This window comes from Fusarium flagelliforme, assembly GCF_020744385.1.
Source record: "Fusarium flagelliforme strain FIESC 12 MPI-CAGE-AA-0113 chromosome Unknown B0J16scaffold_4, whole genome shotgun sequence".
NCBI lineage: Eukaryota > Fungi > Ascomycota > Sordariomycetes > Hypocreales > Nectriaceae > Fusarium > Fusarium flagelliforme.
In genome coordinates, this window is record NW_025763506.1 from 2,122,097 (window position 1) to 2,139,239 (window position 17,143).

At 48.7% G+C, this 17,143-nt stretch overlaps 2 protein-coding genes across 2 annotated transcripts; both read right to left on the reverse strand.

The window, feature by feature from the left end:
- Positions 1-1,272: 1,272 nt before the first annotated feature.
- Positions 1,273-4,271, reverse strand: B0J16DRAFT_267218 (kinase-like domain-containing protein; the record flags this gene model as incomplete). Its single annotated transcript, XM_046123438.1, has 2 exons — positions 1,273-3,407; positions 4,199-4,271. 2 exons carry the CDS (start codon positions 4,269-4,271, stop codon positions 1,273-1,275), a joined length of 2,208 nt encoding a protein of 735 aa, XP_045982950.1.
- An 8,535-nt stretch (positions 4,272-12,806) lies between these two features.
- Positions 12,807-16,479, reverse strand: B0J16DRAFT_341346 (uncharacterized protein). Its single transcript, XM_046127805.1, has 2 exons — positions 15,777-16,479; positions 12,807-15,727 (listed from the first exon to the last, which is right to left on the reverse strand). The coding sequence occupies exons 1-2, from the start codon at positions 16,250-16,252 to the stop codon at positions 13,228-13,230; spliced, it is 2,976 nt and encodes a 991-aa protein (XP_045982951.1). The 5' UTR covers positions 16,253-16,479; the 3' UTR covers positions 12,807-13,227.
- Positions 16,480-17,143: the final 664 nt, after the last annotated feature.

The following is a 17,143-nucleotide window of genomic DNA, read 5'->3' on the forward strand; positions in this document are numbered from 1 at the left end:
ATCGACGTCGAGGCATCACGCGCGGACGGCAAGGTAAACATTGTTCGCTTGTGACACTAAGCGAAGACCCTGCGATGCACCGTTTGTCATCATCAAGGCGTTGTCTAGGCCCTGACAGCCCGAGACCTTGGAGCTCAAACCTTCCAGGGTGGTGAACGCCTCATCAAAGCCTTTACTGCTCGGTCAGCCAGCCACGTGCATGGCTGATCTGTGGTATATCCCTCACTTCGTTATCGTTCTCGGTCATTGCCGGGTTCTACTTGAAGCCTATTGATGAGACATACATTCATCGCGTGGGATCTTTGCATCGCATGGGCACGTATGACCTAAGGAGTCCAGCCCATGAAATCACACACCTGGCTGTACACACCACGTGTGAATGTATATTCATTCATTCATCTGTCCCGGATGAATAGGTACTTAGGCACTGGTGGTTTTCCAAGACCAAAACATGTGATAAAACCTGCTACGATATCAACAAGTCGAATGCTTCCATATCCCTTCCATGCGATAGATCTTGCATCGAATCATTCTTATCTAGATAATGCTTGTGCTTCAATATCACGCAATACTTGCCAAAACACCTGATCAAGACGTCAAGACGTCAAGTATTACGGCCGTAGTGCAGAGTCCTCCCGAAAACGGCCCTTCTATTGTGGATACTCAAACATAGAAACGAACATGTTTTTGGATACAATGATGCAAGTCTATTGTGCCTGTCTGCAGAAAAACTGTTCGCCCAGATATACCAGTACCTACATGTATGTAATGCAACATGTACAATCTTTCAAGTGGGCGGATCTCTGCACCATCATTAAGTGATCAGAAAAGAACAAAATGGTGTGAACTGATAATCCCCCGTGGTCATCCTTTCACCCTTCTCTTCATTGGTAGAGCAGCAGCGTTGTATATCCATGTTCCATCAGAGTTCGAAAGAGCAAGAGGTTATCGTGTCGGAGGTATTATGTCTGCTTGCTTGTAAAAGGTCCTCCATTTCTGCCGGTTGCAGCGCAGCGTCATCCGACAGAAACAAGAAAAAGTCTGTAATCTATGTACAGTTTGGTCTGTCAAAGAAGAGAAACGACAGTAAATCCATCAACTCCGGACCATGCGGGTCACCTCGTCCGCAGCCTTGACCTTAACGCCTATATTGGTGCATGCGTGTGTAATGGAGTGCGAGTCCGTTGCACTCTCATGTGTAGTCAGAGTGATAGTGTATTTGGCGGTTATGAGACATTTCAAATGCCTTTTCCATCATTCATTATTCGTCATCTAGTATCCCACCTGGCCCGGCATCTTGCCAAGAGAGTGAGAGCCAGTGCCCTTCGGGGGCAAGTGATTATGACAAAAGATCTTCTTGTTGCCATGCACGGAGTTGTCCTTCTTGGTGGCGTCGATGAGTAAAGCTGGGTCGTCGTATGATTCGAGTTGGCAGCATTCAACATTCTTCAACCAACGGTTGTTGATGACCTCGTCGATGCCGATACGTTTGGTGGGCTCGGGGTTCAGCATCTGCAGTACAAGGCGACGCAGGGCGGGTGGGCTCATGCCAACATCAAGGGCGTAACATTTGGGGTAATCACTATCGCTGATAGAAGCGTCGCTCTCCGGGTGCTTTGAATACCACTTGTTCCAGCCTGTGACGAGCTTGTCGTAATGAAGCTCGCCAGGCTCAGCACGAGACCATATAGCACCGCCAAATGTCAGATAAATCATGACGATCGCGGAACTCCAAACGTCGAGCGCTCGGGGGTCGTAAGATTCCTTCTTGGCGAGGACTTCGGGGGCGATATAGGGTTCACTTCCACAGATACCAGGTGAGCACAGACGGATTTCACCACCCATATTACGACCGCATTGTCCACCAGCTTCCCGGACGCCGGGGTGAGTACCGCAAAACACATCCGACACGCCAAAATCGGTGATTTTGAGCTTGCTGTCTTTGGTAATGAGAAGGTTCTCAAGCTTAATATCACGGTGGGCAATGCCGTTGATGTGAAGGTAATGCACGCCTTGTATCAATTGCTTGAACAAACACATGCGGTCCTTCTTGCGTTCATCGCCCTTGAGGTGGCCTTTTTGCACCAGGCTGAAGAGATCACCTTCGGAACAGTATTCCATAACGTGGTTCCATCGCCCATGATCAGTACAAAGGCGAAAGGTTTCGACAATATTTGGGTGGTGCAGACTCTTTGCGATGCTGAACTCTGACTTGATCTTGTTTTCATAGTCTTGCTGGCTCTCGCGGTGCGATTTTCCACGGAACTCCTTCACAGCATAGAGCTCCTCTGGACATCCTTTGCGCATCATGAGAGTGACCTTTGACGCAGCTCCCTTGCCGAGATGCTTGCCATGCCGACCCAAAAATTTGCGCTGGTATTCAAACTCGCTTTGTAGCTCAGCCACATCCACGGCAAAATCATCAGGAAGACTCAAACTCATGCGGCGGGCCTTGGCACCAGTTCCAGACTCTGGGGGGAGAGGCCAAACACTTCGCTCAGGCGGATACATAGTCTCGTCACCTTCTGCGGGTGGTGGAAGAGGGGTGTTGGGGCGGCTGCCGTCATAGCTGCTAGCTCGGCGGTTGTATTCAGGGCGCTTGTTCGCGTTTCCTCGACTGTTCTGATTCGCACCAGCAAAATTAATAGCTCGGTTGCGGAAGGTAAATCCAGTGGAAGCACGGTTCTTCTTAAAATCGCCTTGGCTAGGGAGAGCCTTGTCGGATTCGCGTTCGCGGTGTGGTATTTTCATTTCGATGCCGTTGTCGCTGGGTGAAGGGGGAGAGTTGGAGCGAGTAGTAGCAGATGAGCGGTTCATAGAGAAACGACGGCGAGCTGCAGCCCGCGGTTGACCATTAGTCTGGGGCTCTGTGGGCGCAGACACGACCGACGGTGTTGCCGGTTCCGCGGGAGTATAGTCGTTCTTTGCTTGTGAATTTGATCGACGGAAGAAGTTCGACATGGTGCGCTTGAAGCTCGCGGTTGAGATAGACCCACGAGTCGATTGGCGGGTAAGAGAGCTGCCAGGCTCTGGTTCTGTTGCCCTCGGGGTAGTTGGCTCGCAGGTGGTAGGTGGTCGACTTGCAGACTGCGAGAGGTAGGCACCTTTGTTATTGTTGCCCGCGTTTGCACCGGGGATTGCAATAGGCTGAACACCTGAAGATGTGACTGAACTGCCTTGGTAAGACTGTAGACTTTGAAGGTCTTGTAGGTCCTGGCCCTGGAGGGTGAAATCTTGTGAATGACGGCCGCTGACAGGAGTGACGGGTTCAAGAGCAGACTCGCTTCCGGATTCACCACCTTCTTCTAGAACAATTGATTCAGTCAGATCGGTATTAATAATGCGCGGTGAAGATAGAGTCTGAAACTGATTTGCGCGCAATGGTGGTGACGGGGAGGTACTTTTATCTGTGGAGGACACAAGCAAAAAGACGTCAGCAGGCAGGGATAACTTAAACTTGGAGAAGTTTGCAGGGTTTGGGTTGACTGGGACAAGGCTAGAGATCAACTGGGGGGTGCATGAGGCAGAAATAGAATGGGACTTGAGAGTGAGCGAGAGAATGAGAGGTGAAGAAGTAAACGAGTGATCAAGTCAAGCAGGGAATTAAACGGGACCGACCCCCAAATCGCCAAGGCTAGGCCCAGCGAAGGATAGATGTCATGAATTTGTCAAGTCATGCTCAGCCCAAAAAAGGCAGAGGCGAGACAGGACAGACAGTAAGCAGAATAAAGGATAAATGATTAAATGACAAAGACCCAGCTGGTTGCATCCAAACGCTCGCTTTCTCAGCAGCAAAGCTAAGCAAAGCAAATCTATGGAGCCCACTTACAGAAGCCGTCTCTCGCAGCCGGACAAACCAGCGAAGTCCCACTAACTTTTATCGCGTCACTGGACGAATTTTGCAGGGTCCACGGAGATACTTCTCGCTTCCGGCAGAGACGGGAATGACGAAATGGAGATTGAGTAGTAAAAGCGGAGAATGAAAAAAGAAATGAGTTGATTATGAAAGAAGAGAAGCCGAAGTGAGTAAACGGTTGAAACTAAAGCAATCGGGTGGATGGGGGAACGATTGCCCTTCTGGGTATAGATAGGTAAGAGGAAGAGGCAAATCAGGGAAGGAAAGAATGGGCACTCATATTGATACAGACAAAGACAGAAGCAGAGACAAAGACAAAGACAGTGACGGGAAAGTTCATACCTGTTGCTGCTGTTGCCGCCGAATCGAGCTGGTGGGGAGCCAGCATTGTCCTTGGGGCCGAGAGTGCCGCCATAATGCTCATACTCATTCGTTTTGAGGGAATAGCAATAGCAAGGGCGCTTCTGCTGTTTTATCTCAATGGAGACGGCGTCGGCCCGTGATTTTGGTAGGGGTGGGCTTCGGCGTACTGTACTGGCAGCGCCTAAGGTACGTAAATCCAGAGCTGTACAGCAGCTGACACCATCCAAGTGGAGGACTGGGTTGGTTGGAGTGATGAGGCGGTTCAGCGACTACAGGGCACCTAGTACTGGCGCTGTACTGTACTGTATCGCTGGAGTATTCGAATGTGGTTGGTCCGTCGGTAAAATGCGAGAGGCTTCAACGGCACTACCGAGTCGTGCAGCAAAAAAGTCCCAAGATTGATTTGATTTATCCACGCGAGGATGTTGGTTGTTGATTAAAGGAATAGATAAATGTCGTGATCGAAGAAAAGTGTAGTATTGCGTTGGATAGAGGGGAGGGTCGTCTTGCGTCTCGACCGAATTTGAGAAATGACAAGCAGAGAGTGGTCAGTTTGAACTGATCAAGATCTCGTGCCTGTGTAAGCCTGGAATGGTTGTCGATACAGCAAACGTCCTCAGGGGGTTTAATGTCCGGTTCTTGATGATCAATTGAACATTGATTATATCCTGGTCTGTCTTTTAACAGTGTCGTCCTGTTGTATGATGTCCCAGAGTCAAGGGTACATGGGAGGTCGAGGTGGTCGAAGAAGAGGGTGAAGGTGCAAGTAAAGGAAGAGGTGGCAAGATATTAATATTAACCGTGAAAGTGAAGCCAAAAAGCAACACTATCAATATGACTTCTCTCTCAAGATCAGATCAAGATCAAAGGGAAGAAATGGAGTTTAAAAGGAGAGTAAGGAGAAGAGCAAAAAAGCGCGCAGCTTGCTCTTTTGTGTCTGGCTCCAGCTACATACATACCTACATGCAAATTATGAACGAAGCACCAGCTGCCGTGCTATTACTCGGTGCAGTCGATCAATTCGGTCCCTTCACACCTCAAGCCAAACCAAACTAAGAACCCTCTTTGCTCGTCGGCTTGATGGTGGACCAGACTCGACGTGGGGAACTCGACCAGGGCCAGGATTAGAGTGGATGGGAGGGGCGTGCGCATTCAAGGACAAGTGAGGTGTTGAGTCTAGCCTTGCCTTGGGCGATAGCGATGGGTACAGTATGGATGCAAGTACAAATACCTACACAAATTTTACTGATAGTAATGATTGGTCGTGCAGAACATGCCTCTCTTTATTGTACCTAGATATCTGCACATCCCTCACCACTCGCGAATGAGACAGCAAGCCATCTTGTTCGAAGGTCCTCAACGTATCAAAGTCAATACCTCTTGCTGCACCATACTAGATACGTCTATGAATTCCATCAAGACAGAGTGAGAAAGAGAAAGAGAGTACTCTGTACTGTACAGTGCTGTAGCACAATCTTGACGCCCCTGCCCTGCTTGGGTTGGGTTGGGGTTGAGTGCCCGGTATGGTTCATGTGTGAGTGGGGGCAGCGACAAATTATAGATCAGATTCTGAGATCAAGAACGACTTCCATCAGTACGGTAGAACGGCAGTAATCTCACAAGTGAATTTCTTTCCTCTCACTAACGGCACAGAGTATTAGTGCTCTCGTCTGCCTCTCCTAGCACCTCGGACAAATCTATCGAAAAATGTCCGAGGTGGTTTGGTTAGGTAGGTTATCTGGCTCTTAAGGGCTCTGCACAGTGCGCAATACAGACTAAGAACGAATCCACCTTTTATGCGACCCAGTGGGTGAATCGCATTGTACCCAGACAGGTGGACAACAGAAAAAAGAAATGGGGGATCAAAATAAAGCAGTCCAGATGCTGACCTAAGCTCGGCGAAGATGATCAAATTATTTCGTTCTTTATGCTCTTGGCAGCCAATTCTTTTGACAGATGCAGATGCAGGACGGAAATTGTGCGGGTAGCCCAGAAAAAGCTTGATGCTTGTACTCTGTACAGTCAGTTGTTGCCTTTCCTATCACGATGACCGACGTGCTCCTCTCCAGCCCCAACCCATTCCCATTCCCATTCCCAGTCTGCCCTGCCCTGCCCTGGCTTGTCCTGAGCCTCTTGCTTACATGACAGCTGCCTCTTGTGTTCTAGAGCTGCAGAATCTCAGGCTGAAGCGTAAAGCCTATTAATAGCGTAACTTGAATTTTCCTGCACGAGACGCAGGCCCAGCCAGAGACTGTGACCACTGCGACTGCCATTTTAGCAATGAAAGACAAGCTTACCTCCATGCAAACCAGAAGACAGTGCATGTGCCCATCAAATCAACGTAGCAGCGTACCTTTTTGCTCTGATTGGTCCACTGACCCCAGGACCCGGCTTCACTTTCCCCATCTGGGGACCCTTGGGCGGCTTGGAGGTGGTTCACTACCTATTCTTTACTGCAAGTGCCAACCAACCATTTCCTTCCTCACCTGCACAAACTCGGCTTCAATAATGCCTCCAAACTTGATGAAGAATTGCTAAATCATCATGAACTCTGACTTGACAAACCATTCTTTGTCTTGCTCAACCACCAGAGCAGACCTGCTCCCCGAAACCCTGTTACAGCCAAGACTTTTCAAAAAGCGATCGTGACGATGCACAACGGGAGTCATCATGTTCCCTCATCAGCTTATCCAGTTACATCATTGGAAAAGGTCTCAGGAACAGCGGTCAATTCCTTGAACAATCACAATCATTCTTCGTGACCTTTGTGACGATCCTCCACGTATCATGAATCTCCACTGGAAGCATTCGTGTTTCTATCCTCAGCAAATCATCCGCCGTGCTGGTCCCTCTCAGGGGTAGCAGGTGATTGACTGAAATTGAGGTACAGGAAATAATTGAGAAAAGAACTGCTCTTTATGTGTACAAGTATGGCTGTATACTTTTGTCACTGTCTACCTATCTTCAGCGGTCAGGTTTTTGATACCACATTGCCCCTGAGCAAGGCGTAGGCAGAGGCAGGCAATAATCCCGCGCCTCTCTTCAGCCCTGTATCTCCCTGCTTCGCATTTGAACAAGCCTGGCGTCAGCAATTGGCGGTGCAGTTGCTGAATCCATGTCGACGTCTATTACTGTACTTGACCTCATCAAACAGCTCGCGTGCCCTTAAACCAAATCAAGTCTTCATTCGAAGCCAAATTACGGAACCCAGCAGATGTCCAGCACAAAACAAAATGCCCCACGCATCCAATTGAAGCTGCACAACCACAACCGCACAATATTGCGCTACCACCCACGCGTACCCGCTTGCTCGCCTCGCCTCGTCTCGCATGTCAACAGAGGTTGGACCGGAGGCATGAACGGAGCCTGGGCAGATTAATTATACGTCTAGCGGTTCACTATGCTTGGCCTACTGGGTAGCAAATTATTGATCCTATAAGGCTTAAGGCGCAAAAATAGAGTAGCCACTAAACTGACAACAAGCAACTGGATTCTTTCGTCTCATACTTTCGGTGGTCAGTTTTCTAATATCCCGATGTCGGTTTTGCTGGACAAGGGCAGCATGAACATCCATCGGAGTAGGTTTCGAGAGGTATCGATTGGATTGCTCGGAAGAGACGGCAGTCCACCCTGACAATACGAACGAAGCAAGCGAGTATTTAGTATTTACCAACATAACCGAACTCAATTGCACTTGTCAATTCTCACTCGCATCTAATCAGTCAGACGTAGGTGAACATTGCCATGTTGTGGTTTTATAATCATGATTGGTCAGAATTGACCTCCAAGAGCCGCAATTCGGTACTGTACAGTACAGTACATCCTTTCATCCGCAAAACCACAGTTCTTAGACCATCAATCGCATATTTCCTGTTACAGCTTTGATATCAAACATTAGGCGACGCATATCCGGTCTACATGCCTTCAGGGTCTACGTCGTGCTTTACTCCACGGATCTACCTCGCGTTTCGGTGTACTTCGATTGATGAATCTCTGACGGTAGCAGTCTTCCACCAGCGAATAACGTATTCGCTGCAGTTAATTCGGCTCATCGATAACCACCGTGCATGGCCTCTGCCTAATCGTGAAACACGCAAGCAAAAGACGCTGTGTATCCGGAAAGTCCTCGCATCATAAATCTTAGATGCGTTGCGTTGCGTTGCATGCCTGTACAGTTTATGCCTTTTGCACGGTGATTGCGTCTAGAAGTGACGCAGCAGTGAGACAAATTGCGTGGCGGTTTGAGATTATTCAAAGTAAGCTTGAATTCTAACTCACATCTGTCACGCCTGATCGACATTGAGATAAACAGACCGAGCGGCATTTACGTATTCCTCTGTGCGACGCAATTTCGCATGGGACTGAATTAAGCTCAACTTGAATATCGATATACCCCCGTGTGGCGTATCAAGGATCAAAGACAAAGTCGGTCTGTTTGAAGAAAGAAGCCTTGACATGTCAGGAATAAGGATGTCTCTCCAGACTCTGACCGTCGAACAAAGCAAGGATCAAGAAAGGAGGATCATCTAAATTTCCACTCTGTTCGGGAAAGAGACGAAGGTTACGCAGCAAATCTGATTTAGATGATGGTGTCTGTGCTGTACTATACTGTACTATCTCTGTAGTCTTGGGAGTTCCTGGTCGCCAAGACCATCGGTGTTTCCCCCTTGCTCTGGTGGCCCTGAAAGGGTCGACACCGAGATCTCGGCCGGCACAACGAATCAAGGGACCTTTGCAGCTTGGGCAATGACGTCGGAGGTTATCACCTCTTGTGCATGATAACCCGAAGCCCGGAGCTCTATCTCGAGGTACCTACTCAAAGCGCCTAAAGCGGCTGTCAATTCGAGAGAAGTTGCATCTCAACTACTGTAAGAGAAGAGCCGGTCCGGTGTGGGATCTTTATTGCACGCCCACCCATCTTGCTCGCCTCTGCACGACAGGGATGACTGACACGGGTACGAGTGCGTCATATGCGCCCCGGAGAGACAAGGAGGTGGAGCAATCTTGGATTTCCCGTGGCACGGTCCCCTGTCGTTTTGTGCTTCTAACAGACTCTTGACTGTTGATTGGATGCTGAACATCGTCAAACATGCCTTGGCCACAGGTTATCCGCGTCTAAGAAACAAAGTCTTGTACACGTTGAGGTGACTGTCAGAAGATCGACGAGGATTCGATTCTCCTCCATCTTGACAGTCTCAACGCCTTGACGGACGAGAACTAATGTCTTGGTACTGGGACCAGCTCATTTCGAGTCAAATACTGCTTAGGTACCGCAGGGTCAACGCCATAATTTGACTTCTGGTGCCAAAAGATGCTTGGCAGCGGTTTAGTGGATTTGATACAGCCTAGCTGGGAAAACACGACGGCACTATTCACGAGTCAATTGTTTAATTCTATCCGTACCTTCACCTGAGCCTTAATGGCGATCTGCCGAGCTATGTTCGCAAATCTCTTTATACTTCCGACAAGGGTCAGCATCAAATCCAAAGAGTCAAACATCTGGAAGTGCCAAGCAAAGCACGTACAAGGGGGTAGGCTATCAGCATCGACAGACTGTATGTATCAGTAAAAGGCATGTCGGTCAGGGCTCGGTCATCAACCTTAACGTCTTCCATGGCTTTCAAGGCCCCCTCTTCCAAGATCCTGATATCGGCGGGACTTATGACAAGACAGTTCTATTGCGAAGAAAAGTCCCCTGCTGAAATACATGATCCCCCACGTATCAGCTGATGATCAATAGGTTCACAGTTGAGCCAAGGATGTCAACATGACCGTAACAAGTTCTCAAGCAATTAACACGTTGGCACAAAAAGAGCACAAGGCTCAATACTCCCCCACTCGATTGCTTCTCTGCTCCGCTTCCGTCCTTGCAAGCGACCTAATTCTCAAAGAAATCAGATGGCAGATATGAGCTAAGACGATACTCATACTTCAGAGGAAGGGACAGCTATTGGCCCCTGAACATGCTCAAAGTTTCTCCTCTTCTACCGAGATACGACCATGGCTTTCAGTGCAGGCGTCACTTTCCTGGCCATTGGTCTGTAAATGTGGTCTATTCGGAGGGGAACGAAGTCTTATGTCCATGTCACAAAGGTGGTATACAAACGCATCACGGGTGAGGTTGGGTTAACCAAGTTAATTGGTTTGAGCCTCATAACACCATCAAGATACTAGCTAACCTTGACGATTAGGTAGGTACAGTAGCTTCAAGATCTAAACAAATACCGATCTCGTCTCACCACACCTTCTTTAACCTCCTACTGTACTCATTAAAGGTCGCCTTGTCGACAATAGTACATAAAGACATGCGAGACAGTCGAATGGAGGACCAAGGCATGTTTGACCAACTATCTACTTGAAATCAGCACGTGAAGTGAGGAGAATAGCTGAAGGTCTGAGGATCGGTAGGTCCAATTTTGCATCCCAATCTAATTGATTATGTATGGCCAGACTAAAGAGGGAGTGTACATGATTGTCGGTCCGGCCGCCGGATACCACTGTTGAGTTGAAGCTCAATCTGCTGATACAGGCATTTCGTTGCCGGTCGATAACGGCAACGCCTTTTTTTCTTACTCAGGCATCTGTCCTGCGCTCGAGTTCTGATGAACTCATTGGATGTTCTGCCAGTTTGATGGGACAATAGAATTAAAGATCTCTATCTACCAAGCCAATTGAAAGCTCATATTCAAGTCTATTGACATACAGAGTCTTGATGTGGGCAAGCCAGGCAATTCTTCCACTCAATTGTTTCGACGCCCACGATGTTCGAGACTTCAAAGACCCGCTGCAAGAAGATGTGCACGCGGTACTGCACTGTATAGTAGTTGCGGTGCTAAGACTCCGCCTGGAATCTAGGGACAGAAAATGCCTCACCACAACGAGCCAAGGCGGATTGGATGAACGGCTTTCAACGGGTAACTTTATGATTTCACTTGCCTTAGCTGGTAAGTGTACCCATTGAAACGGAACCAACAGCCTGGTACAGTAATTGACCTGTCCGTTGTCTCCTCTCCTCTCCTCTCCTCTCAATTCAACACATCGTCAGTCGCCCTGCTCACTCTTGTTGGATATCATACCTACATACTTACAGGGGCCTGGCTGTTCAAAACTTTGGATCCTGGTGGCGTCATACAACTCTGTTGAATTCATGATTCCTGAACTGAAGTTGCAAAGAATAAGCGCGCCTGTCATGACCAATCGAGTGAACACTGTACTGCATCTGCATCTGTATCTGTATCTGCATCTGTATTGTATGGCAGTTTAAACTCAACAAGGTTATATTCAATGACGAGTGACAGTTGAAGTTGATGCACCAGATATGTCACTGGGCGTTGGATTTTACCCAACTCGTCGGTTATTGAGGGGTGAGATGATGTTATCCAGCATGCCAGCTGCTCAGGGTTCAATTGCGGTGATTGGACAATTCAAAGATCGCCGAGCACTTGTGTGAGTCGAGACAAGACGAGATGCATTTATAGTCGGCCTTTCTTCTTTTTTACTCCTTCCATGCATCTTTTCCAGGCTTGTTTGGCGTCGGCTTGGCCGCTTGACCACCCTCACAAGACAAGCTTGATCATTGAGTTCAACTTATGAGGGATACTGTACTGTACTGTACTGTATCTAGGTACAGCACAGCCAAGAGGACAAGCTCTTTTCCGACAGCACCAAAGATGCATCGTCGGACGGCACAGCTCATGGCATTTAGCCAACTACCTACGGGTAGGTAGACTACAGCTATAGATGTAGCTATACTGTACGAAACTGTGGGTGGCCAAGCCACTTCCGTTATCCCCCGCCATGCACCCCATATTCTCGGCGGAGACATTCGCGTTAATTCAACCAAAAACCTGGGGAGCGGATGGACTAACTGGTTATAAAATGGTGATGAAATGTGCATTATGCACACTGTCTAGGCTCCTTTGATCTACCTCAGATGAAATACAGTCATCAGCCCAGCGGCTAGACTAATCATGCCTTCACTGGTTATGTCCTCTTATGCACATTGGCATATGAGCTGAGATAGTCCTCGAGTACAAACTCCCGCTTGTCCGTGTCTGAAAGCCGAGGGCATCAATTGCCAGGACAGTCACTGGCTTACTATATTAGCCTATTAACTTGTGCCGTACAGTTCTGGACGTCATCACAAGTGGTTCCCAGCCCCCAACGCTTGATATACGAAGTGCGATACGAGTACAGCGTTCCGGCACCATGACATAGAACTATTGTTTGGTATCAAGACACTGCTTTACTGTATGCCTTTCCGTCGAAAAGAAGGGAAAGGACGTTAGCAGACAAGTTGAATGAAACTGGTTTACTTTAATTGTTTCTGTCCATGTGAGAATTGTGTGAACCATCAGGATGTCCTCCAGACAAAGAGCAACGTCACTTCTGCATCCAACTCCATATCGAGATATTCCTCTCGGTCTTATGGGATCTTCATTATGTTTGTCTCACATCCGGCCCGTATACAGTTCGTGAGGGTGGTGCTCTTTTGCATCGGAACTTCTTTCGGGACCACCCACGCCTGATACACCAACCTCTTGACCAACACGTGGGATTTGCGACAAAGATCCTTCGACAAGCAACTAACCCAAGTAGTAGCCACTTCAAGGCTTGCCTGTCTCATTCAGAAAGCTGAAGCAGATGTAGTTTATTCATTACCTAAGTAGCTAGCTGAATATACAAAAGGTACGTATGTGTGTATGTTTGCCTGCTCATTAAGCTCGCTGAAGGGCACAACAGATGATGCAATTATTTCATTCTGCGGGCACAACAATGTCCATAGTAAAACCAGGCAATTGTTCATCGCTACTCACTCCACTATGGTATATCTGCTGGTTCTTGAAGTCAATAGCCCATCGCCGTCCAATAACGCCAAATCAACAATAAACAGAGATAAAACAAGACAGGTTAAATAAGTTTACTCCGTCAGGGACTATCGGTCAACCTGATTCTGTTTAGTCCAAAAACGCCTAGCCCTTGTTCTTTCTTGATGGTGAGATAGAATTTTACTTGACTTCCTGTGCTGCTGCAGGCCGCGTAGGGCTGTTGATTTCCATATCTAAAGTTTCGTTATCCATCCAGCCAGAGAAGTCGTCGTCATCATCAGTCGCTGCGGCAGCAGCCGGTAGTGCTCCCACTGAGTTGTTTGGTTTGATGTCCTCCTGTATAAGCGAGGACTCATTTGTGAGCATCGATGGAGGGTGAGAAGTTCCGCTATCTGTCACGGTCTGTTCATCACTCGAAGCCCAGATTTGATGGTTCGAAGGGTCGTCTCCTGAAGGCGTGGCCGGCTGGGAGTCCTCTGGGGCAGCGACGATAAGTACATTCTGTCCGTTGTCTGGTTCTGGAACGTGGCTCTGTCGGCGACGTCCGCGCTGGGGCAACGGAGGGCGGTAGTCGCCATGGTTGTCCTGGTCCTGTTCGTGATGGTTCTCATGATGAGTTTCCAAGGACTCGGCTGAAGTATGTGCTGCCGAGCCAGGGACGGGCTTCCTCGCAGGAACGCTCGTTGGAGGTGCTATCCGCGTCATGCCGTTGGTAGGCTTGGGGAGAGGTGTTCCAGGAGGAGGTAACGGTTGCCCTCGGCCCATAGGTTGGCTAAGATCAAGATGACTTGCTTGCTCAGCCTGCCTTCGCGCCTCTTTGTGTCGTTGGTAGGCATTCCAGCCCCATTGTTTGGCCTGCATTGCTGCATTCGAGACAGCAGCCAGCGTAGTCTGCCTATGATTCAGATTTTGTGCATGACTCTGGTCGTGTTGCGAGTCCCGAGAAGCTTCATCCTGGTCGAGCTCTTCTTCTTCGTGCACCGGTATCTCCCCATGGTCACGCCTTGCGAAGAAACTCCTTCCTATTGAGCCTGTCTGGCTCTTCATCGATTCTTTAAGAGAAGAAGCAGAAGAGCCAGGCCTTTCATCGGTATGGGATCCCGAACCAATTGATGAAGTTGTATTGCGCCGGCCCATAGCCACTGGCGTCTTCTGAGAATCTTCTGCCGCTGCTAGGACATTGTTCACAGTATCATTGACAGATGAGGAGGAGCGTGAGGAACGATTAGAACGCTGAGAGGCAGATGACGCCACTGGTGGTGTATCTGCAGGCTGAGGTGGTTGGGGAGAAGCATCGTGTGCACGCGAGTGCAGAGTTGTCATGTAGTTGGTCGCATGATCGGGAGGCGAAGTTGACGGCTTGAAGATATCGGCATGGGCGACGTCAGTGCCTACAACAGGTTCAAGTGATGTCTTGGATATCTTAGGCTTCAAGACTGGGCTCGCGCCTGGGCCTTTAGAGTCGACACTAGTTGATGATGCAGAAGCTTGAGGGTTAGTACCTGTCCTGCTGAGTCTACGCCCGAACAGACCAGTCGGCGGTGGCGTCGATTCCATCACAGGTATAGTATGGCTCTTCTCAAAAGGTCGAGTTTCCTCTGTCAAGTCCGAATTCCCATCTAGATGACTGACTGCAGCAACATCTCCTGTCGCTGCCACTATGCTCTCAGCATCGTCAGTTGGGACCGTAGCATCGTCTCCTTCAAAGATGCCACCTCGCCATTGCTTGTGTTCTGTCTTGAAGAATGGCATATCGTCCCAGAACGGCAGTACAACAGTCTCTGCGATGACTTCCTTGATACGGTTCTCAATCTGGCGAAGAATGACTGTGTAGGTGATTTGTCGCGCACTAACGATGGGCTCGATATCCATTTCCATCTTTGGCATACTTTGGAAGGTGACCCAGACTCGGTTGCTCGGCGGTGGTTTAATTTTGAACAACATATGACCTTCAGCTCTCTTGAGCACAGCTGCAAGAACAAGATTGACCTCTCGCGTTTTGAATCTGCTTCCAAGATCGATCTTGGCCGTAGCAGCAATCTCAATACGAGCGTTTCCCGAATACTTGACATCAGCTTCCACGACACATTCCCCCTCAACTGTAAGATCCTTTAGTTTGAAATTGCTGAAGTAAGGAGCTGCATCGCCAGTGTCGATCCCATTAATGGTAATATTAGTGAGAAAGGCAGGCTTTTTGACACGAGAGATCTTTTTGGTGAGTTTCTCACGAATGAAAGCCTCAATGTCCTTTGTTTTGTTGATACCCAAGAAAACTCTTCCCAATAGTGCGTTAATCCATCTTGAATGGACATTCTCTTCCGTCGAGTGAAGTTTCTGAACCAAGGAGATGATGTTCTTGACGTCAAATTGTAAGGGCTTCGGTACTTGGCCGTCCGTACCGTAGTTCTGCTCTTGGTTTTTGAGCAGGGCGAAGTAGAAATCTTCCTTGGCTGAACAGTTTTCCGAGAAGAGATAGAAGGGTTTTGAAACGGGACTGTCTGGGGCTAACTCAGTGCCAGATGGTTTTCGGGATAATCTAATCGCATTTCGCTTGATGAAAAGTTCGCCTTCCGGTGTGACATCACCACCAGAGTATATACTGATGTCATGATATGCTAGAGAAACAACATGTCGGACTTCGACCTGCTCTTCATCATCGAACAACATTAGGTGACCATGTCTAGATTGACGTTAGCGAAGGGATGCGGGGTGTGGGAAGTCACACGAACCTCAGAACCACGTAAAACACATTACCAGCATTCTTCGGTCTCTGGCTCGTGGTATTGCTATTGTTTTCCATGGGTCCTGGAGTAGGCTTTCTCTCGAAAATACTCCTGTACATGGTCTGATAGACGCTGGGGCTTGGAGAGGCCACGGTCGTCGAGCCCACTGGGGTTGATCTTTCGATAGGCTTTGCGTTGATGCCCATAGGTGTGTATTCTCTACACACGGCAAAGAAGCCAGCGGCTACATCGAGGTCATTCTCGTGCGCGCGGTTGTCCTTTTTGTGCGACCGCTTCGCGGCCTCGAGGGCGGTTGTATCATCGTCCTTATCAACGATAAGGCTGTATTTGTGTTCGTTCGCGGCATCGTCCAAGATGGGGGACGTGTAGAAGATAAACGCCAGTACTGATGCAATGACCAAAGGTATAAACGTAAAGCCGCCCAGCACGTATGCCACAAGAAGAGAGGTGAAGCTAGCCATGGCCCCGAATTCCGGAGCCACAAAGGCTCAAGAGAAAGAGCTTGGGCGCAAGAGGGCCTCTACAGCCTCGGCTCTTCCGCAGCTAGAGAATACAGCGACAAAGACGCATCGGAGGGATCGAGGAGATTGCTGAGGTTGCGTTTTCGAAGGGAGAGAGGTCGACGATGTTGATTCTCGATTGAGGGAGGCGGAATGATTATACGCGGAGTCACTTGATAGGCTGGCAACTGAGTGTAAGTGACACCGCTAGAGGCTACCTACCTACCTACCTACCTTAGTAGACGAGGTAAGGCACTGTGTATGGCTACATACGTCATGTGATGAATCCACTGGCTGACAGGCTCCCCACCGTCGGATTCCGTTAATGGCCAGATGGCCAGCCAAGGGAAGGATCCATGAAAAGGAGCTTCAGCGGGTCCAGAGTTCCATACCGAGATTTGTTACTACGCCCATATCCGTACTCATTATTCAGCTGGCGGATTTCTTTAAGACTTGGTTAACATTAAAGGTGGACAAAGATGTCTTCGGACCATGGGGGCATAGGTTGGATCTGGTAGAGCCAAATGCCCGGTGCTGCTGCAGGTGCCGAGTACGTACCGTATTATTGGCACCTCGCTGAGACCTGAAACTAAAAACATGGTGGAGGCATCACAAGGTTCTTCTAATTTTCCAGTGGAGGATACATCCAATATAGCCACTGTCAAGTGGAAATCTGTCCTCGGTCTCGGTTACGTGTGAACAGGTCATCAAAGCTCAAGAAGCCGGCAATTTCGGTCGGCTGATAAGTATCAGACTTTGGTATAACAAGGGACAGTCACATAATTCCTAACAAAGGCAACCGTCCAATTTGGTACAAAGTTTCATTCAGTCATCAAGACCCTTCGCCTAACA

Bases quoted from the DNA above. Each gene is read 5' to 3' on its own strand.
- B0J16DRAFT_341346 (XM_046127805.1), bottom strand. From the start codon at position 16,252: ATGGCTAGCTTCACCTCTCTTCTTGTGGCATACGTGCTGGGCGGCTTT. The intron at 15,728-15,776 runs GTTCGTGTGACT...ACGTCAATCTAG, and splicing joins GTGTTTTACGTGGTTCTGAG to ACATGGTCACCTAATGTTGT.